This window comes from Crocodylus porosus, unplaced genomic scaffold (assembly GCF_001723895.1).
Source record: "Crocodylus porosus isolate Cpor-Errol unplaced genomic scaffold, CroPor_comp1, whole genome shotgun sequence".
NCBI lineage: Eukaryota > Metazoa > Chordata > Crocodylia > Crocodylidae > Crocodylus > Crocodylus porosus.
Window position 1 is genome coordinate 76,874,093 of NW_017728949.1, and position 22,762 is coordinate 76,896,854.

At 39.7% G+C, this 22,762-nt stretch overlaps 1 protein-coding gene across 4 annotated transcripts in view; it reads left to right on the forward strand.

The window, feature by feature from the left end:
• MBD5 (methyl-CpG binding domain protein 5) overlaps positions 1-12,234 on the forward strand; it is a 75,627-nt gene extending 63,393 nt beyond the window's left edge. For all 4 annotated transcript variants that reach the window (XM_019554118.1, XM_019554119.1, XM_019554120.1 and 1 more), the window contains exons 9-10: positions 4,272-4,347; positions 6,673-12,234. In XM_019554118.1, coding sequence (XP_019409663.1) covers positions 4,272-4,347; positions 6,673-6,744 — 148 coding nt within the window. In that variant the 3' untranslated portion in view covers positions 6,745-12,234. The remainder of the gene's footprint in view (positions 1-4,271; positions 4,348-6,672) is intronic.
• The last annotated feature ends 10,528 nt before the right edge of the window (positions 12,235-22,762 follow it).

Genomic DNA, 22,762 nt, shown 5'->3' on the forward strand with positions numbered 1-22,762 from the left:
CTGATCACTGCTGATGAGGCTTGATGATGCAGGAGTTTCTGCATCAAAACTTTTAATGAAGGAAGGGGAAGATTTTATCCCTTATTCTTTCTCCTTTATGTAGATCATATCAGCAAACTCATTCTCACCCAATACACAAAGTCTACCACACATTGAGATAACAAGGAGAGAAAGAATATATGTGTAAGATGCAGGTAATTGAATGTATGGAAATTTTTCCAACACATCCGGAACACTGTTTAACAAATTAAGCTGAAACTCCCCTGATATATTTACTGTAGTTGCTTTTTATCAACATACCCCGAACACCAGACTGCAGTTAGTCCCATTTGAAAATTATTTATCTTATCCATGAAGTAAATGAGAACTTTTCAATATAAAAACTTTATTTTGGTTTTTAACGTATCAGTAGGACTTCTGTAGATGAAAACTAGTTGTTCTGTTGTCTGCAGTCAGAAGCTTTTATGAGAGGAAATAATTTGGTCAAGCTAAAATTATCATTTAATTTTTTTTTTCCAATTTTTAGTCTAGTGTCTTGCTTGCTGACTTGACAGCCTGGATTCAGGAGCTTTTATATATGTTGATGTTAGACTAATACACTATACTTTCATAGGAACTACCCAAAAGGTTGGTCTATCACTCTTAGAGCAAAATTTGACAGTTTATCAGATTGGCAGAGGGAGGAGAAGGATTTGCCTAGCATTCCCTTCATGAATACATGTAGGAACACAGTGAATATAAAGATTGTGTTTCAAAACTTAGAGCCCTTAATAGTCTGAGTATCTGGTACTTTACTGAGCTAATGTCTTTGTATAACCATTATATCCTCTGACTTATTAGACAGCTGGGAGCTTGTAGCCTGGCAGCATGCAAAAACAAGAAGGAGTATTGTCCCCACTTCTTTATCTTGATTGCCCCAGAGTGTGGAATGGTTTTTGCCTTTGTTTGGGAAAGAAGTGACCTGAAATGAGCTCCAAAATGTAGATTTTTGTTTTTTATTTAATAAGGTCTTCAGCATGAGAAATGTGTCTTACTTATGAATTTATACTGATTGTGTGTTACTGTGTGATTTTAGTTTTTAACAGGTCAGACACTTTTAATAGATGTTAGTATACATCAGAATGGGTTGTTTTTATCATTTGATTTTTTTACTGAAGTGAATAGAGGCATTTATTTTAGAATTAATTTAACAAAGCTAACAACAAAATCTTTCAAAAGAAATGCATGTTAAAATCTAATGGTACTTATTTGTTGAGCACTCTTCTCCCAAAGTATCATCTCGACTTTCAGGTAGAAGCAGACTGAACAAGATATAACATATACCTGTTACTAGCTATCAGACAAATTTGCTTAGTTACCTGTAAAACATTTTCCTGTGTTCATCTGTTTTCTAGAAAGAAAACATGTTATTACCTCTCTAGGAATTTCTGCTGAAATGAATGGTATGTTGGGTAGAAATGTCTAAGAATCAGCCTGTTGCTGACAGCCTGCCTTTGATCCAGTCTCAGCTCCAGTGTCTTCATATGGTGACTGATTTCTAGTGCAAGAAAACAGTTAACTGCCACCCTTTCATTCAAACCCTTGCTTTCTGAGCCAGCTTGGAAAAACATGGGATTTGGAAACCTTAGTCTTGCTGTGTTTCTACTATGAATGCAAGATCATATCGTTAAAAATGAACACTCCTGTCTGATGCTGCCTTTCCAATTACTGCATTCTCACTTTAACTGTCCAGTGATTTACTTGGCAAGCACAGTAAAATACATATCCATATTAGAGGCAAGAATTCTTGTGGGTGATCCATCTTTTATTGGACCAGTGCATAGTGACAACACACGAAACGACAGCAGTTGTTTCCAATGTGGCAGCAACATCACCTTAATGCTATTTTCGTATTAAGAAATTAATATAAAGGCTCACACCTTCACATATTTTACTTCCCTTTTTGGCAGAAGATGCACAAGAAAGGTATCACAGTCAGAGCAACATCTGAATTCCCAGCCCATTCACGAATGAACAAACCTTCTTCATAATTTGTCGTAACTATTGATTGTATTTCATTTAAGGGATTGTCTACACAAGTGACAGCCAGATTATGGGGATTCTTTTAGCAATTTGATTAAAGCTGTGCAAAACCTTGCATAAAGACCAGTTTTGTTATGAGAGCAATTTACTTAAATACAGCTTAAATTGGTATCTAATCAGTTTGAGCTCAATCAACATAAGCCAGTTTTATATCAAGTTTAGTGTCCACATAGCTTTTTGCACTGGTTTAATCAAATCTTAATCTAATTCAAACTTTTCTCCAACTTTTTATGTAGTGGAGTCCCAGTGTATTTTAAGCTCTTTGAAGTAGCAACCTTGTCATTCTTTCTGCTTAATAAGGTGCCAGAGATGCTATTGCATGCTATAAATAAAAGGAAAATGGGAATTTTTATACTTTCCAACTTGTCCAAACCTTGGTATAGCTGAGGGAAGATGTTCATATGTGGTATGGAATGTTTTCTGTGAGCTAATGAATAGGAGATTGCTCCCCATCCAAAATATATCAGCTGCTTTTGATCATTACTGAGCCCACTATATGCTTGCTGAGATGGATGGGATTAGTGTAAAATGTGTTATTCATAAACATCTCCATGTTGGTGTCTGGACAGTCTTCCTTTTGAACCCCTCAATTAATATCTTTAGTTGGGGATGGGGCTTTCAATCACAGGTGAAGAATTTGTCAGGTGTGTAAATGCCTTCCCTTTTTTAAAAGGGATGGTGGAACACAAAGCTTTTAAACACTGCACTGTAGAAGTTGGGTTCTCTGCAATGGGAGGGTGAAGGAAAGGAATGATAGCCCCATTGATTTGGCCACTAGTTTTGGGCTTTGTGACAATCATTTTCTGTTCCTTGTCCTGCCAGAGCTTTCTTTTGTGAACTTCAACAACTGTGCTAAGTCTCTCTTTGCCCTACTTTTCCTTTAGAAAGGAACAGAATATTGTGACACAGGAGTATTGCAAAGATAAATGTTTAAAAATTTGTGATTTGCTCATAGAACAATAATGGGGGACATGTAACTAGCTGAGTTAGGCATATAATCTATTTCTTATCTGTAGGAGTCAGCATCTCACCTCTCAAATTCATTTGATTTTTTTCATGTTGACTTCTTTAAGTAAGTCACAAAGTACAATATCTGGGTTTTCCATTTTATTTATTTTGGTCAGTAGGAAAAATAAGACCCAATAATATTGTTTTTAAGCATAAATCCCAAAAATATTATCTACAAAAGATGGCTATTATTATAACGGATATAACTTATAATAACTTGAATAGAAATACTCTTTGAAGAGTTGATGCTCTCTGGAGAGCCAGTCATGAAGCAACAAAAATACCACCCAGAGCTCTGAGCTTAGTGTTTGAATTCAAAAAATGTTTTAATAAGAATAATAATCAAGAACTAAAGCAATCAGTTGGCAGTGAGCAACTGCCAGGTTTTACAGTGACTATGGGACTCATGTTCCAGTGGCTAGTTAAAGTTAGAAAAGACATTTAAACTTCAATGCTTAGGTTGAGGGAAGGCATGACCTTGCAGAATGCTCACTGTCATTGTCCAGGTGGAAGTTAGCTTCCATTTTTCTTGTGAAATACAAATGTAGCCTCCAGCTACAGAATAAATCTAGCTTTGCATGCAGAGTGAGGCAGGTAAAGGCAATCCAGCATTAAGGGTAAGTCAGATATTCTTCTATTCTTTGAAGAAGCCCAAAATAGTTGAATTGCTCCCACAAGGGAATGGCAGTTTTTCTGGTGTGCATTTGGATTGTTCTCAGTCCATCGTGATAGAGCTGTTCTTTTCCAAACCAAAGGGTGGGGGAGTATATCTTTAACTTTACTGTAAATTCAAATTGCATACCATGCATAACCACAAAGAGCCAATGCAGCATATAAAGAGGTACTAATGATGTGCTGTTGTGTGTTGTTTATAAATGTGTTATCTCATCTGGAAATTATAATTCCTAATGTTTAACTCATTAAAGTTATTTCTTTAATAATAAGAGAGTAAAATGACAACACACAACTTTATTTTAAAAGCACATAAAAGGACACCATGTACTCTTTATCTTTTTTCACCAAAGATTTCTGTGCACTGATTGAAATTAGTAGAATATGGCCTATTTATGCGTTTTGTTTCTATTGTCTACAGTCTTTTAAAATGGGATATTTCCGTTATAAAGAATCATTGACAGTATTAATCGCTCTCTCTCTCCCTCTCTCTCTCTTTTAAATCTTAGAAGTGGGAAGCTAAATAACCATTTAGAAGCTGCTATTCATGAGGCCATGAGCGAACTAGACAAAATGTCTGGGAATGTAAGTCTCTTTGGTTTTTAGTAATAGTTTTTACTACATTTGTTCTTTTTCAGTATAAACCTGGATTTTATTGGTTTTTTTATTTATAGTTTTCAATAAAACATTTGTATTACTGTTCATCTTATTGTTTCATAATGTTGGAAAAGGTTTAAAATTCACTTGGATTGTAAACAGTGTTAAGTACTCAGTGTACATCAGATATGAATTTTACCAATACTTGGAACAGTACTTTAACTCCCAGTGAGCTCCCTAATTTTTGGTTGTAGTAGGGATTGCAAGATTCTGCTCATTTCTCCTCCAGTTTTGAGTAGAAAGATGTTGAAACAACATTAAGATGATCAGCGTTTATATTATGACTCACCACTGAATAAACTTAATCTAATATGAAATTAAAGATATTCTCATAAAAATAAGTTGAACACCCTTAATTCTTAAATTTGGTGCTTGTTTTATTTCTTGTTTCCATTTCTGTTTTGTCACACAGACATCATAAATCTCTCATTTACAATTGTATCCACATCATGTAATAAAACATTGAAACAATTTCTTTATTTGTCCATGAGATATAAAAGTGAATAAAAATATAATATATTACATGACATTAGACATACCAAAAACATCTAATAAATATTTTGGATAATAACAAATGCTATAAGATTCAAGTACTCAAAGAAAAAAAAGTTATTCCTATTGTTACAAGACTTAGTCGTAAAAAGACCTCGCACATGCTTGTTATTTACAACTGGTAAGGCTTCAGTGGAACTGCTTGCAGTAGATAAAATTAAGCAAGTGCAAACATCTTTGCAGGATCTTGACTTAAGCATTAATTTTAGAATCAACTAGAAATATTAGAGAATCTGCTTAGTAACTCAAGTTACCTGCTTTGAGAGGCTGAGAAAATTGACACTGGATTATTTTCCCTTTTCTTTTTTAACGTAAAAAGGAGACTGGATTTTCATCAAAGTCAGTAGAAGTTTTGCAGTTGGTCTGGCTATAGAACTATGTCCACCTACCCCAGAAATAAAAACAAAGCTAAAGAGTCTGGTTAGGAACAGCTGCCTCCTAACCTCACTACATAACAGTTAAAATTCATAAACTGGACAATTTTTATTGTACCCCTGTCAAACAGATTTCATACTGATGTGCAACCTAAGTACAACAGCTGCATGCTATAAATGAATTGGGGCAACTATGCTAATTATGCTGTAATACGGTTTCCTCATCTGGTTGGTGGTTTTGCGTGGACAAGTCTGATGTATCATAAATTTTGTATCATAAAATAACACTGTGTTAGCTGTAGCTCAGAATTAGTCATTAGTTCTATCTTACTAGTTTTGTCACAAAACTTCATCAAGATGAGCTTTCTTTTCATAAATATTTTGATCAGAATAACAAGACCAGAAAATTATTGCAAACTCAATGACATTCTTTTTCTGTTTTGAAATAAGCTTTTTTTTAATGTACACTGTTCAGACAGAAATATTAATAGATGTATATAGGACACACTGACTTGCAAAGAAATTGACACTAGCAGTAACACACAGTAAATATAACACAACTTCTAGCTGCCTTAGAAAATATAATGGGTAATTTAAAGAAACACTTCACAGTATTCAAGGGTTTGTAATTTTCTCAATCTATTCATTGCATTTCAGAATACACAACCTCATTCCTACCAACAGATGGTGGTGGTATTCTATATAAGACAGCAATACGTACTTTTTGCATTTGATTTCTTGTAGCTGGGTTGTAAATGTGTTTTGAGCTTTATGTCATGATCTTTCCTCCTGGCTTTCAGCTTAGAACAAATAACAAGCATTGAATGGAAAACAATAGATGATGGAAAAACATTCTCATTTGCTAATTAATCCACTGTTCAACCTGAAATTGTAATAATAGTCCTTGATATTTTGGTGTAAATAGCTAGCTAAAAATAAGCTATCCCTAAAAAGTAAGGTCCATGTTAAAGGTATTGGTCTCTATTCATTTCCATATTCGATTTTCTGTTGTTGTCTCTATATTCTTAAACTCCTTGCTCCTAGAGCTTGATATTATTAATGCTTTGTGATTTAGTTCCTGGTATACTATTGTTTAATTAATGTAAATGGTACCTTTCTTCTGAGACTTGAGAGGTCCAGACTATAGCATAAATGTTCAACCCCCACCAGGATTTTAATATTCTGTTCTTCACGTGAAAATCAAGAAGTAAGAACTGTATTACCCAGTTAGCCAAAGTATTTGTCAAAAATACTTGAATTCATCTATCATTGGCAGGTTCCTTTCCCTAGTACTCCATGCTAACCTTTGATTATACTTATTTTTTAGGTCCACCAAATCCCACAGGGAGACAGACAGGTGAAGCCCCCAAAACCCAAGAGGAGGAAGATCTCTAGATAACATTGAATGTCTTTGTTGCTGGTCCAGTACTTATCAAAATGAACATGCACATAAATCTTTATATAGGTATTGATATAGATGTAATTATATCAATATTTATATTGAGACAGATAGACACCATCGCAGGGTGCTAAATGAAATAGTGGTAAAATATTTTTGTTGATCAAGAGGGATAGTTATTGCTGGATAAACCAATCAGAATTCTTGAAAGGTTACAGTAACAATGTCAGATGATTACTGATTTTTTTCTATAATTCTAAAATTGTGATTATAAGAAATAGTCCAAATGTTTCTGAGAAATTTTCATTGTGTATATAGATAATACAGAATTTCATGGTGATATCTGATATGTAAATATTGTACAATATTGTCATGTACAAGCGTACCTAATGCACACTTTATCTTTTATTGTACAAAAAAATAGTGTACAAAATTCTTTGGTTTCTATTGAGTACACATACAAGAGACTACCAGTGTAAAGTGATAAATAAAAATACAGCCTAAATGCTTTTATATGATAATGTAAAAGATGCTGTTTTTGTATTTAACAGCAGAGAAAAGGCATGATTATGTAATACCTTAATTATGACATACACTTCACACCACTGAGTGTTCATTTATATTGTCTGTTTGGAATGAACCTTGCCTGGAAGTACTGTACTCCATTTCAGGTCTCTGTAGGAGAGTGCAACCTTGCAGATTCCTAAAGGGATGTGGGATCACAGGTCTAATTAAGAATTCAAAAGCTGCAACTATTGGTTGCATTTTTATTTACTTAAGTTTTAAAGTAGAATGCTGTAGATTTTATTACAAAATTTAGATGGAATATTTTAGTCAGCCATTTTTATAGTTGAAGTTTGATAGCCATCTGCTAAACTAAACCATTTGTATCATCAGTAACTTTAAACCCTCAAAAAATCCCTAGGCTTCTTAGCTTACGTTTAATCAATTAAATATTCAGTTTATGTATATGGGGGCTGTGGCCCCATTCTGAAATCACGATAAGTGTTAAGGTTAATTACAGTTTGATTTTGCAGTAAAATAAAAGGGCCTATTCCAGTGTTTCTAAAAAAAATAATTTTAGCATCCAGCTTACAGTATTAATAACTAGAAATTAAAGGTGGCTTACAAAATTCTTAGTAACAATAATTTTTATCAGTATTATGTAACATATCAGATTTATTTTATTTAAGAAGAATTATTTATACCATTAACAGATTCTTATATATATTAATGTGGCTGAAATGTGCAGGTTAAATCTATTAACCAAATTATTTATGTTATATTAAGTGAAAAATGTGAAACATATGTAGAAAACAATACACTAAAAATATTCAAATCTAAAACTATGAGCCATTGTAAAAAACGAGGTTAAAAGGAAGTGTAGCGCAACAGCATTTCAATGTTCTTTTCACAGTGGTGGTGGTGGTGGTGGTGGTGATGGCAGCAACAGTGCACATCGTCTTCCAGGCTACCCAAAGTAACTTATCCCACCATGCCTGGTCCCAGGATGGAGTCCTTAACTCCCAGCTCTTCATCTGGGAGCCACCATTTTTTAACACTTTTTCCTTGAAGTGGCAAATTTACAAAGACTGTTAGTAATCAGCATTCTGTAAGGCTGATAATGTTGCCACTCTCCTGATAACTGATAGTTGGCACTTGTTCAAGGAGTAACCCTTTCTCTCATCATTCACTTTCCCCTTAGCCCAAAATCCTTTATCTGCCCGGCATGGTTTTGACCCAGAGGACAGAGACCTGAGGACATCCCCAAACTCAGCTCTCCTGTGCCACAGCACAAAGCACTACCACTGGGCTAATCTACTTTTTCATGTCTCATACAGACAGCTTTTATTCCTTTTTTCCCCCCACCCCAACCTGATGGAATGCAATTAGCTACACTAAGCTACAGTGGCCTGGAGGCAGGAACCCTTCCTTCTACTGGGTAGGTTCATTTGTCTTTCGTGTAATGGCAGGGTGGCCTGCCATGGTCCTACATGCAAACTCATGTGAAGTGATTTTTTGTGTAGTTTAGTTGACACTTTTTTGTTACAAGTTGATGTGTTTGTTACGTTTAAAGAGTTAATGTTGTCCATTTTCCGTACCAGCCTGCTTTTCTGCTGTTTTGTCTATACTGATGTTTTTTATTCATAAATACACGTGTGTGTGTGTGTGCGTGTATGCGCGCATGTGTATGCGTGTGTGTTCATATTTAGTTTGGTTTTTACCTTTTGCTTTTCGGTCCTAAAACTGAGTTTGTATTGACCAATCCTTCTTTTTGGCATTTTAACTAATTAGGTTTGTACTCTCTCACCAGTGTATACTTTACATTAGTAGACTATGTAAAGTATTTTTGTGCACTTGATTTCATTGGTTAATAATGGCATTGATGTGGGTGCTAGGAGTAGTTTGTTTCAGTCCATACAGATTTTTTTCTCTTTTAGAGTTTTTATGGTTTCATGTAAGCAGTTAATGTAAATATTGTGAGCATTACAGGTCATGCAGTGTTGTAACATTTTAAAAAATGTTGCACCTACTTTACAATTAAAAAACTGGTCACTCATACTTGAATTTTGCCCATAGAGCCATTTCTTTCTCTTTGCATTAAAGCATAATATACTTTTTTGATGGAGGCCCAACCCTTCTTTCCTCATTATTATTTTTTGTTTAAAAAATCTATATTTTTTCTAATAGAAGACTTAAAATGAGAAATTTTAAAGATACTTTTTGCCTAGTTTCTAATTTAAGAGAGAACTCCTATATTTAAAGGGTGAAAAATACCCCATTATGGAAAGTGGAATGATACTTTATTGTCATTAATTTGGCATGCAAATTTTAAGTGACTGAGTAAAGTGGGCCCACAAAAAATTAGTATCTGATTAGATTAGTTAATTTTTGTGTGGTTCTTTGAGGATGTAAGTAAGTATCCTCTATATTATTTATATATTTATTTATTTATTGCGCTTTATTTAAGTGGGTTGTGGCATGTTGTTTTTTTTCCAAATGACATAAAATCAAAGGAATTATTCCTCTTTCTATCATGGCGCATTTTGTGAACACCATTAAAGAAAAATATTTCCATTCATTTCAATGGATTTTCTTCATATTCCCACTCTGACAAAAAGTTATTGCTTGGATGGACCAGCCATGAAAATAATATCCACGTAGTAAAAATAACACATCTCTGATGTCCCAGGTCTGCTATACTCTCAGTCTAAGGTTTGAGGTTCTGGGTTTTTTTAAAAAACAAAACAAAAATAATACATCAAATATTAAATGATTTGCTAAGTCAGTTTTGCAGAAGATTTATAAGTAATGCAATATTATTTTGAAGTCCCTGAGTTTGGTATAGAAGTATTAGAGGGCTCATGGTGGACTGAATTACCTTAGACATACTACCTTTCTTAGTTACAGTTTGTATTTTGCTATGTAGGGTTGTAATGTGAGAATTCCAGAAGAGCAGTAGCATAAAATGCTTTTCTATTTTTTAAAAAAGAAACCCATTCTAGTCTTACTAAGAATTAGAAATTTTTTTAATATCAGTTTTGTAATTTTTGATAAAGTTGTTGATATTATGATTAAATCACCAAAAAAAAAGTTACTGTGATGTTCTCTTCGGGGTAGGGACCATGTCTTCTTATCTGTTTGTTAAACTTCTAGCATAATGGGGCAAGTAGGCACCACTATAATATTACGAGTTAGATAATGTTAAAGTTGAGTTAAAACATGAAACCAAGAGAATTCATAGTTGAGCTTTGAAAAAATGAATCCCTGTCCTTAGTTTACCTATTGTATGCGGCTTGAATGCAGTATTATCCAGTGCTGTAATCTGCAGGTAAGTTGAGAAGATGAATGGCCTGATCAGCTGTTCACTTGGGAAGTCATAACATATATTCTGCTCTAATACAGTAGTTATTTCATCCCTTCATTGCGTTTCTAACCATACTAACTGAACACCTTTACAGTTCACATTTTGGAATTCACTTAGTAAATGTCTTTAAACAATAGGCTTTAGTATGTGCTATTCTGTACTTGTACATACAACCCAATATAATAGAGAGGAAGAGACAGTAGAGGAAATCACGACAATGACTTGTTCCTGGAGTTTGTATGTGGTCACGCAGGATTTGCCTACCCATACAACAAATAAGCTATAAGAGCCACTCTGTTTGTTTCAGCAAATTCTCATGGGGGTCTGTGAGAGCTCAGGGCCTTTCATGTGGAGTTCTGTACTTCCTCAGCTTCTATGGTCCTTGACCTTGCACCCTTGCAAGTATGATATAATTGGAGCTGTCCTCTACAGTCTTGCCATGGCCTCACTTGTTAAAGGTTATCTGTGGAAGAGAGCCTTGGCTAGGACAGATTTATGTAACGTTTGTCAAGTATTCACTTCTCTATCTCTTAAATATCTAGTGGTCCTATATTATATGGCTAGGTGTGTTCAAAAGAAATAAAGATGTTTGATCCTCTCGCTGAAATATACAGCCCTAATAAGTCTTGCTCCATTAGAAATACATTGTAGGCTTTGCAACGATGCTTTTATGGACAAAGGTCTAACTCTTCCTATCCTGCACTGTAAACCATGACCAAACCAGACTGTGGTCATGTTGTGCTTCCTTTTATTGGTATAGATGAGTAGACATGCCACAGGGCTGTAGAGAATCCGGCCCCTCCTGTTTCTCTCCACATCAGCTTTTACAACTAATTCATTACATTAATTCATTTCTGGCAACAAGAACAAAAAGAGAAGTGTGGTGGTTGCTTTCAACTTTCTTAGCATTTGATCCAATAGAAATGTCTCTTTTTCTGGGAGTTCAGCCCAAAGTGTTTTTCTTCTTTCACATCTGGTATGAGCTAAGTGCTTATTTACATACAAGTCATTCCAGAATATGTAGGTTTGGGTTTACGGTAGGAGAGGTATTGTAGAATAAATTTGAGTGGGCAGTCTTATTTCAGAAAAGAGTGTTTTTCCATGGTTTATTAAATCCACAGTACTACTACAAAATAAAATATCCACACACAGACAAACTAATAGTTATGCCGTTTTGTACAAAAGTTCCAAGAAAAGTGTATTAATTGCTGTTCATCAGAATGGATAATGAATAGCCAAAATAACAAAAGCACATGTTTTATATGGACCAGCGTTTTAAAACTAACCAAAAGAAATCAGTACCAAAGGATGCCAGAGTTCAGTTCAGAGCCAGAGTCTGAATCCAGTATGAATGGCACTTGCATGAATTGCAGTAATATATAATAAGGTGAGGCCTCTGTTCCAGCTGCTCAAGGCTTCAAGCTACCTGGTGATGATACACAACGCAGGATGAGGAAAAAAATCTGCAGGTAAGTCCTTCTGTTTCATTTATGATTCTGGTGAAGCTAAGCATACAATTGTGTTAGCTACAGCTAGAATGCATGGCATTCATGGTGCTGTGCAGGCAGGTAAGGACTCTGAGTCCCTTTCTTGAGGATATTATCTGATTTAAAAAAAAAAAACAGAACATGGCAGGTGGACAGAGCATTGACACTACAAAAACGTGGGGTAACGCAACACTGTTTTGTGGAAACATAGTTCAACTGCTTGCTTCATGATTATCTGCACTTCAGTCTTCTAAGCATGTCCATATGTGTATTTATAACCTGGAGCAAGGAAGAGGTGCATTGTATTAAAATTAATATCAGCAAAAGCTCATTGCAATAGATATTTATGTTGTCTCTTTGTAGGGAACCATGTTAGGCTTAACCCTTCCTCTTCCAGCATTCCTGTGCATGCAGTAATTAATTCAGATCTTGTTGTCTAAGATGCTTCCAGGGCTGAAGCATTATTATATAATTCCCAGTGGAGTTAAAGAGAATGGTACCCATTCAAAGAAAAGAACTCATAGTTCTCATTTCTCTTGATTTCCCTTCCTCCCCCCCCCCGCCTAGGTAAAAAAGGAAAAGTCTCACACAAAAAGTAAGGAATCTACAAGTAAAGTTTTTCAAAGCTTGCCATCATTCATTATCAACTGAAGAAAGTGACCTCTACTTCTGAGGAAGGTGGCTTAAGATTCTGAAAATCAAGAATAACTTTTGTTCAGCTATTAGCTATTTATTTATATAACATTTGTTTTCTATTTGACCCTACAGCCAAATCCAAACATTTGTTTTTTACTGTGTCCATTCTTGGTTAATATTTTATATTAACATTAGCACAGGAACTCATTTAAAAAAAAATCCTATGACCTTATACCTCGTTGACTTGTTTTCCTTGATTTTTTTCCTGTATCTTTTCTAGCCTACAAATGAGTAGATGTTTTAGATATTAAAAAATAAACATCTACACTTAAAATTAATTGTTCCATTTCCTGGATGATGAAATGCATTAAAAGAGGGGTCCTAATAACATAACAATAGGATAGACAACAAAAATGCAATAGAGTTGTCTTGATATTGCCATGATCCTCAATAGTAGATGTGGATGGACTGTCTCTAATCTAGTACGTATTTGGAGATTATTTTTTTTCGCCACAAAAGATTAAGTAAAATAGCCTTAAGAGGAAAGGGAGAGAAAGGTGCTCTTGGTCCCAGATTAAGAACCAGGAGCTGAGTTCTCATCCTAACTGCTATGAAGAGAGAAGAAAAACACAAGTGGCAGAGCACACCTCTTCAATGAGGAAGTTTCTCTGTGTTTATGTGGGTAGAATAATATGGATGAGGTACTTGGTACCTGCCTGTCTTCCATAGGTAAAAATGTGATAAATGTCCATTTGCCTGAGAGGTGCTGATTGGAGTTAGCCAATAAGTAACAATTACAGCTTGCAAAAAAATTCATGGTTTCCAAATGTTGTTTGCTTTCCAAAGTAAAATTAAACAAACCTTCCAGAGCATTTCTCTGGAGAGAGGGAGAGAGACTTTTCCTCCCTTCTGATCACATACCCCCAAATAAATAACTAATAGATAACCTGGTGGTTACAGCAGTCATCATAAATGTTGCTGCTCTGCCTCATTCTGAGCAGGATTAACATCAGAGCCTTAACCTGACTAGGCTCTAAGCTATTCTGGGGTAGGTCTCTCTCTCAGAAATTCTATCCTACCCCTGACAAACCGCCCCAAATTTAACTGAACCCACTTTATTTCCATGCTAAATTTTGATTTTGACATAACAGCATTTTTCCATCAGCAAAAAGTTTTGCAGAATTGTTTTTGATCAGAGTTGTGAGTTTGAATTAAAGATTGTAAAGTGCTTTAAAGACAAAGGCTGGGATTTTTCAAGAGGCGAAGGGAATTATGCTCATTGAAATGCAGTGGAGAATGACCTGAGGCCCCCTTGAAATTCTCTGCAAACATTGTTGCATGCATACTAAATAACATAATAGCCATATTTGAAGCTTCATTTTATTGTTTTATATACAAAATAAACACAAGTACAGGCCTAGTTTTTCCCAAATGGACAAACTTAACCTCCCAAGTCTATGATTAGCTATCTGACATCAATGAGAGCTTCTGAGGACTTAGTACTTTTGACAATTTGCTTTTAAAAGCTTTGGATCCAACAGGTTTCTTGAAAATGCATACACCCAGAACAGGGAGGGGACAGGCCACCCAGTGGTAGGGCAGAAAGCAGAGCAGCAGATTGGGCAGGGACCAGAAAGAACAGATCAGGTAGGAAAAAGGGAATTGGAGTGGCATTTGGGGAGGTGTGGGGCTAAGTCGTGGTGCACTAGCCAGAAAGTTTGGTCCCCACTGACCTAGATCTTTAAATATGTTTGGTTTTAAATAAGATGAATTATTAGTAAAGAACTCACTGATATGTACAAAAGAAAATCCTTGCAAAATTAGACTTTAAGAATGGGGTTCTATTTTTAAGTCTTAATGGCATGGAGGATGTGTACACTATAAAAATGAAGAAAAAATTCAAGAAATGAACCTTTAAAGGGAATGAAAAGAACTATGAAGTTGCTTCTTAAAAACCTAACAGGTAGGCCTCAAGTGTACTCTAAAGAATGGAAATGAGCTGGGAAGATGATTGACTTGGTTCCAAGCAATCCTTTTTACATGTAGTTTTTTTCTTTCATCTAAAAATATTAGAATACAGTTATCCAAGTAGTGACAATGATACACTATCCAGAAATAAGATCTATAGGAATACTTCTAGAATAAGAAGAATTTTTTTCCATGTTTTTTAAACGTTAGGGACAGTGATTCATGTTAGTTCGTTCAGTACCGTAAACTACTGCAGATTCAGATCTGTTTAAACTACCTTATTTGGAAGTTCTCTGACTTGAATTTTATAGATCTTTCCCACCCATATTCTGACTGTAACTTTTTCAAGGACCACTGTGATTTAGAAAAAGAAATTGCAGTTCTTTCCTCAGAACTGTACTGATAACTTCAAGTATTCGGAAAGCATGCATATAGAAGGTCACAGGATTTTATAGTGTCTTAACAGTTTGACAGGATTCTTTGTGTGAATCTGATATCTTTTATTAGACCAACTTAGACATCGGGGCATTTGGTGCATTCGATGAGAGACATTACGTTTCTGGAGGTGCACCTGGAAGATCCATGAATGCCGATGGCTCTGGCTCTGGTGTGGGGTGTAGTAATTGTGGGGGTGGTGGAGATGTGTTGGCAAGTTTTGCATTTCATGTCATGGCACGATCTGGATCCATTTGGTGTGTTCTGGGCTTGAGGAAGTTTGCTTCTGGTGATGAGGTTAGTGAGGTTCAGTGCTTGTTTGAAGGCTAGGATGGATGGCTCTGGGAAGATCTTTTTAAGAGTAGGGTCTCTTTCTAGTATGGCTTGCAATTGTTTGACAATTTTCCATACAGGTTCGAGGGAGGGGCGATATGTCATAAACAGCTGTGTGCAATTTGTGGGAGGGTTTCTTCTGTACTGCAGCAGTTCTTCACGTGGTATCCAGGTGGCTCTTTCAAATGTGCGATCTATCTCTCTGGAGGAGTGTCCTTGTTGGGTGAAAGCCTTTTTAAGATTGGTAAGGTGGCAGTCCCGTGTGTTCTCTTCAGTGCAAATTTGGTGGTGTCTGAGGGCTTGGCTGTATATCACAGCTTTTTTGGTGTGTTTGGGGTGATTGCTGGTTCTGTGCAGATATGTATGTTGGTCTGTGGGTTTCTTGTATAACGTCTGTATTTTATCATTCTGGATACTACTACACACAACTCCAAATATGCTTCACAGCTATGCAGAAGAACTTAGCCAAACTCATGGAGACACAATATTTAGAAGATTGAGAATAACGTGACTAATTTTTGGATCAAGGAGAGGAGTCTTAAGGAGCCAAAAACTCTAATAAGATTGTCTCCTTCTTATCATAGGACAGAAAAAATGTTTTTCTCTAATTTCTTAAGGCCTTGGAGTCTCTCTGGGAAACCAGAAACACTTTGAATCTGGGTGCAGTTTTACTTGAAAGATAGGCTAGATCCTGGTACTTTCTTAAGAAAACTGGAAATATCAAAAGAACTAAAAGCTGTTCTGATGCAAGATTTTGGAAAAGTCTGTGTTGGCCTAACTGGTCTTGTTGCAGTCAATGGGAGCAAAGTTAGGCATGATGGAGCCATTATATGGTTAAAAAAACATCAGATTTTTGGAGGACTTGGTCAGGGAAAACACACCTTCTGGTAAAGAAAAGTGGGCTGCTTGTTATAAAATCACCTTTGGTTTGCACATATATTTGTATTTGGATGCCAACTGAGGACTTGACTAGGGATGTCATATGAATTCCTTGCATATAACTAAGCTTTTCAGGAACTATTATTCAACTTTTTGAGGACCAAAAATTTAATATTCAGGTTTTGCAGAAATAAACTAAAGTAGAAGGATTGGACCGCCTAGTCAATGTATTCTCACAGATGAAGTTTGAGATGTCTAGCACTCTAAATAATCATGTACTAGTAAGTTTGTATTCATTTATACCAGCAGAAATTTATTCTGGTAGAAAAATAGACCAAGAGCCAAACTGTACATACAGACAGTCCTCTAGCCTTATGGCTGGAGAGCTTCACAAGCTCTTCAGCCAGGGGGCACCAGAGAGCTATGCCCTGGGCCCCACCCCACCCCACCCTTGCCCTGCCCATTACCTGACAGCCTGGCTTCTCCCCTGCCTGGGAGGGCAGCAGGCTGAAAAGCAGCAGCTGCCACAGACTGCTGGGAAAAGTTCCTCCTGGGAGAATGCCTCCCCCACCCCATCCTGTCAATCATCTGCTTGGTGGTAGCAGTGACATTGTCCCATGGTGGGACCTCTCCCAGTTCTCCCTCACAAGAGAGCAGCCTTGCTCCTTGCACTCTTCTTGACTGACCTGCAGGAGTGTAGGGCGCGGGGGAGCACTCAGTCACCATGGCAAGGCTTTGGGAGCCTTGAAGAAGGCACAGCAACCTGCCTCACTCCACACTGCTCTGGGTCAACTGGCCAGCATGGATGGCAAAGGGAAACCAGGGGAGCTGGGAGCCAGGTGGGGGAAAGCCTCTGAAAGCCCAGCTCCTAAGTGCTCTGGCTTCCATGTGCCCCCCTTTGCCACTCAGCTGAGCATCACAGGGGTGATTTAGAAGTCAGCAACCATCTGTGGGACTCAGGGAAAGTCTCCCACCGTCTTCCCCTTACAAGGGAGTCAACAGAAAGGAACCCTGGCTTACTGGCCCAGCTGAGTGGCATGGTGGCTATTCAAAAGCCAGCAGCCAGGCTCTGGAATGGTCTCCCACCCAACTCCTGCCAGCTCCCTATTGCCCCCCCCCCAGTGCCCAGCTGAGTCCTGCTCAGCTCTGAGCTCCACTCCCAGCACCATCCTGCTGCCCAACTGGGTAGTGGGGGCAAAGGGAAGCCAGTGGGAGTCAGCAAAGTCCTGTGTCTCTCTTTCTGAAACTGGGGAGTGTCCAGTTTGGGAAAGAGGCAGGTGGCTGCTGTTCCCCTAATCTGGTCTATGAGAGCAGGGAGCAGCTCCCCCTCTCCCGCTAACACACACCTCAAGACCAGAGTGACCTTGGTATTGAGGCACCCATCCCCAGGTCCCATTTCTGCTCTACAAGACAAATTAATCCAGGGAAACGTGTACAGACATTCAGTACCAGGAGGACTCTTTGACGAGTGATTTAACCCTGGTTGTTCATAGGTTATTTTTCTTCTGGAGTGGCCATTTGTGGCCCTAGAGAAAAAGTCTGAACATCTGTACACTTTCAGTTCCTACTGGGAGAGCAGTGATTCTCCTGGTAGAAATGGAACCTCTGTATCTAGCCTAAGTTAGATAACTGGACTGAAGGTCTTTAGCTTTTTATTTTTACTTCGGAGATGTGAGGAAATTTTTCATATAGCAAGAGCCCTTCACACATTCCTCTCAAATATCAAGATCAGACCACAGTTAGAGACAGATGAGCCACCAGGGAGGATCACTGACAGCATCCTTTATGCCACTGTTTACATTTTAATGTTCCTGTTCCTAGGAGGCAACCGTCCTGACTTGGGCATCTAGGTGGCACACTTTGCCCCAAAATCAAGATTCTTGCCACTAGCAGTTACAGACTGTGTAAACTGGCTGAGAAAAACCTGGCTGAGGGGTGTGTGGATGGGTGGGTCAATAACTTTTCAAAATCTTTAATTTTGAAAAATGTAATTTATTAGGAATAATACTCCAAGGTAGGGCTGTACAACTTCTGAGTTGCCATGGGCAACATGCCATACTCTGTACCCCTTTCCCTCTGCTGTAGTTCCCTCACTGCACTGTACCCTGCCTGCAGAGTTCCCAGTAGGGCTGTGTGAAATGGGTATGTTTCATTTTGGTTTTGTATTTGGCTATTTTGGAGGACAGTGATTTGTTCTGGTGTTTCGAATCACTGTTCCATTTCAATTTGGCCGAATCTGTTTCAGAGTTTCGACACTGTTTCAGTGATTCGGTCACTAAAATGTCCATAACTTTGTCATTTTGTGCCTGATTTGACTGGGATGGTAGCCCCTTCAGAGGGCATGAAGCCTGCCAAATTTCAAGGAGATAGGTGCAGGGGTTTCTGTGAAACTGCACCTCAAACTGTTCAAAGCAAAACTTGTATCACTTGCCGGCAGTAGCAGCATGCTGTCATCCCACATGCAGATCTTGGGGCTTGCGCCTCCTGGGAGGGCTGTGGGGCTGTGCCAGACTCCATCCTGAGGGCATGGGCCCCCAGATCTGTGGGCTCCCAGGATGACAGGCTCCTGCTCCCAGCTGGGACAGGCACTTGACACAGCCTGCACCAAGCACTGGAAAGATTGGTGTTGCTGCTGGCCCCAGCCAGCAGCAGCGTGCTGTCATCCTGCACGCAGATTTGGGGGCCCGCACCCCTCCCCCAGAGGGCTGTGAGGCTGTGCCAGACTCTTCCCAGTGGTCATGCAGGATAACAGCAAGCTGCCACTGCCAGCTGGGGCCAGCACTGGGTTGTTTCCGGCGCTCGGCACAGGCTGTGCCAAGCAGACTTGGGTGCTGGCCCCAGCTGGCACTGACAGCATAGTGTCATCCTGCACTCAGATCTGGGGGCCCATGACCCCTGGGAGGGCTATGATGCTGTGCCAAACTCCTCCCTGGGGGCACAGGGCCCCAGATCTGCCTGCTGGATGACAGCAGGCTGCCATCCCTCCCCCAGAGCACTGGGATTGGAAGGGACCTCGGACAGCTGGCAGAGACAGGCCAGCTACAGATGTCAGTATCAGAACAGTCCTTCCCCTGCCTTTTCTGAGTTTCTGTGTCCCCACAAACCCACCTCTGAAACATCCAAAATGTTTTAGACTTCATAGATTTCATAGACATTAGGACTGGAAGGGACCTCGGGAGATCATCAAATCCAGCCCCCTGCCCAAAGGGCAGGAAGTCAGCTGGGGTCATAGGATCCCAGCAAGATAAGCATCCAATTTACTCTAGATGGTTTCATTTAATTTCAGAGCCTTCTGGTTCATTTTGGATTTGATGTTTCAGGCACCAAAACAGTCTGAAACACCTCTGAAATGAAACGGCTGCTGACATTTTGCACAGCCCTAGTTCCCTCCAGATTCCCAGCCATGGGAGCTCACAGCCTGGAGGGACACTGAGAGCTGCCCTGTTCCTGCTAGACGTAGGAGGAGGGATGGTGAGCTTAGAGACTGATAGCAGCAGCAGGAAAGCAATGAGAGGAGCAGTGCACAGACTTAGGATTTCAAGGGCCTCAGGTTAACCCCTCAGGAGCTGGATGCAGCCTGTGGGCTGCCAGTTGGACAGCCCTGCTCCACAGTATAAGGCAGGAGGATAATTTTCGTATCTCAGAAGAAACCAGTTTTATCCAGTCATGACTGTAGGTCAGCTCATTTGAATGACAAGTGGAAAAAAAACTAACTGCAAAATAACCTGTAAGAGAATGGTCTGTCTCTTTAAGACTCAGGGTGGCTGGGGCCTACCACTCATCTTTGATAATCAGGCACAGCTGGGAAAGGTTTAGGTCTTCACTATAGAAGCCTGAGAGCATTCAGCTGGGCAAGTTTCAGGAGTGAGGTTAGTGTCTGTGGTCTTGGAGCAGAGAAGGATGCAGAGTAGATGCAGCCTCTGGCTCCCTGCAGCTTGTACTGGGTCAGTGGAATGGCTTCTATATTGTGTTACTTGGTGAGCTTTGATTTGATTCCAGTGAGGCCCCAGGAATTAAATTTAGATCAAAACCTGTGCAAGTTTTTAGGCAGGAAATTTAGAAAAACCAATGGGCTAGTTTGAGAAACTTGTCTGCAGCCTTTGCAATTTTATTAAATCAATCTTAACTATAAAATCATTTCAAAATGTGATCTTTTATAAAAGTGGTTTTACTCTGTAATTGTCATCAAGAAACTTTGTGTTGATTAATTCTGTATTAAATCTGTTCAATTTGCAAATAAGTCTTTTCTAAGGCCACTGCCGGACATGCAGGTAAAGGCATGATGGTTAGTGCGCTACACAACTCAAGGCAGCAGGTGGGCAAATTCACAGGCCAATCACCGTGCTGGCTGCCACTTTCAAAGGCTTATTGTGGTGGGAGCCCTCATACCTCTGGCCAAGAGGCCTCAAGAGTCCTGCCCCTTGCCATTGATTGATGGAGAAGGGCAGGGCCACAAGAAAGACAACCCTCTCTGCCAATCAGCGGTGGAGGGATAAGGGGATGGCTGCCATTTTGGCCGCTGGGACTGAGTGGTGCCAGGCTCCGGCTGACAGGTGGAGCTTCCCCAGCTCCCAGACAGCACACAGTGCGCTGCTGATCCATGCTGCACCCATGCCATGTGGCAGCTGCTGCACGGGTGCCAGGTGGGAGATGGGCAATTCCCAATGCCCCACACTGCACAGGGGGGCTCTGCCACGAGCCCTCAAAGGCCCCAATCACCATTGCCAGAGTCGGTGAGTACAGGGTTGTTTTTTTTAAGTGAAGACAACACATAGAAAAAGACAGAGTTATCGTGGTGGGTGACTCCCTCCTTAGGGGGAGTAAGGGGTGATCTATCACCCTGGCCCCCTAGCCCATGAGGTCTACTGCCTGTCTGGAGTCTTGTGTCCAGGATGTGACAGAGAGGATCCCCAAACTCATCCAGCCTTCTGACCACCATCCCATGCTACTCATCCATGTGGGCACCAATGATACAGCGTGGCGCACTCCAGTCCAGATCATGTGTGACTACAGAGTGCGGGGAGCTGAGCTCAAGGGTCTGAGGGCACAGATAGTTATTTTCTTCAGTCCTCCCAGTCAGAGGACATTGGCTCCGGAGGGACAGGTGCACTGGCAAGGTGAATAGAAGAATCCAGTGACGGTGCCATCGTGAGGGGTTTGGCTTCCTTGACTACAGTTTGCACTTCAGAGAGAGTGGACTGTTGGGAAGGGATGGCCTCCACGTGACCTGGAAAGGGAAGAACAGCTGATCTTCTTGACAGGGCTTTAAACTAAGACTGCTGGAGGAAGGGGGGGGGGGGTCTATTAACAGTTCTAGCCCAGGTCATGTCAGCCACATTACCAATAACTTGGGCAGCCCAAGGGAACCCTCTCTGGCAACAGCCCAAGGAAAAGGTGCCACTTCACCCCTCAGGGAAGCATTGGGCTTCTCATGGGAGACTTAACTGCCAGTACACAAACTCCAGGAGCTTGGGAAGTAAGTATGAGCAACTGGCCCTTCTATATGAAAATGACTATGACCTGGGAGGGGTAATGGAGACCTGGTGGGACTCCACTTGGTTGGTGGCTTTAGAGGGTTACACTGTGTATAGGAGAGACCATGTGGGGAAGAGGGGTAGGGATGTTTCTTTCTACGTCAAAGATCAGCTCACCTCCCTGCAGATTGAGTTTTCTAACCAGGAAAGACGTCTTGAGACCCTCTGGGTCAAAATATGAGTTGAAATATGGGGAGGGTGACATACGTGCAGGACTGTACTATAGACCTCCACACCAAGAGGAAGAACTAGATTGGGAATTCAATAGGGAACTGGTCAAAGCCACGTGCTCCCAGTGCATGATCATCATGGGGGACTTGTCACTTTCCTGACATCTCTTGGGATGAGCAGATGGCCAAATCTGACAGGTCACATTGCTTTCTCACTTGCATTGGTGACCTCTACCTAACGCAGGAGGTATATGGACCAACTAAGGGAGAGACATTTCTTGATCTGGTCCTGGCCAAAGGGGAGGACCTGGTAAGCAACAGAGGGGAAGCTTGGTAACAGCGACCATGACTTGGTCACCTTCTTAGTTTGGCAAAGAGCTGGCAAACCCCTCAGTAAAACAGAAGAACTTAACTTTGGGAAGGCTGATTTTTACAAACTGAGAGATTTAGTCAGTCAGGCAATTAGAGCCCATACCCACCAGAAAAGGGAGTACATGAGAAATGGTCATCTCTTAAAAACATAATCCTAAAAGCACAGGGGAAAGCTATATCATCTCACAAGAAATGCAGTCAATGGGCAAGGAAGCCCCCTTGGCTGAACAAGGAATTGTTGGACCTCATTAAACTCAAAAGAGAAGCCTACACCATCTGGAAAGCAGCAAGCATCACCAAAGAGGATTACTCAGCACTCACCCGCACCTGTAGAGA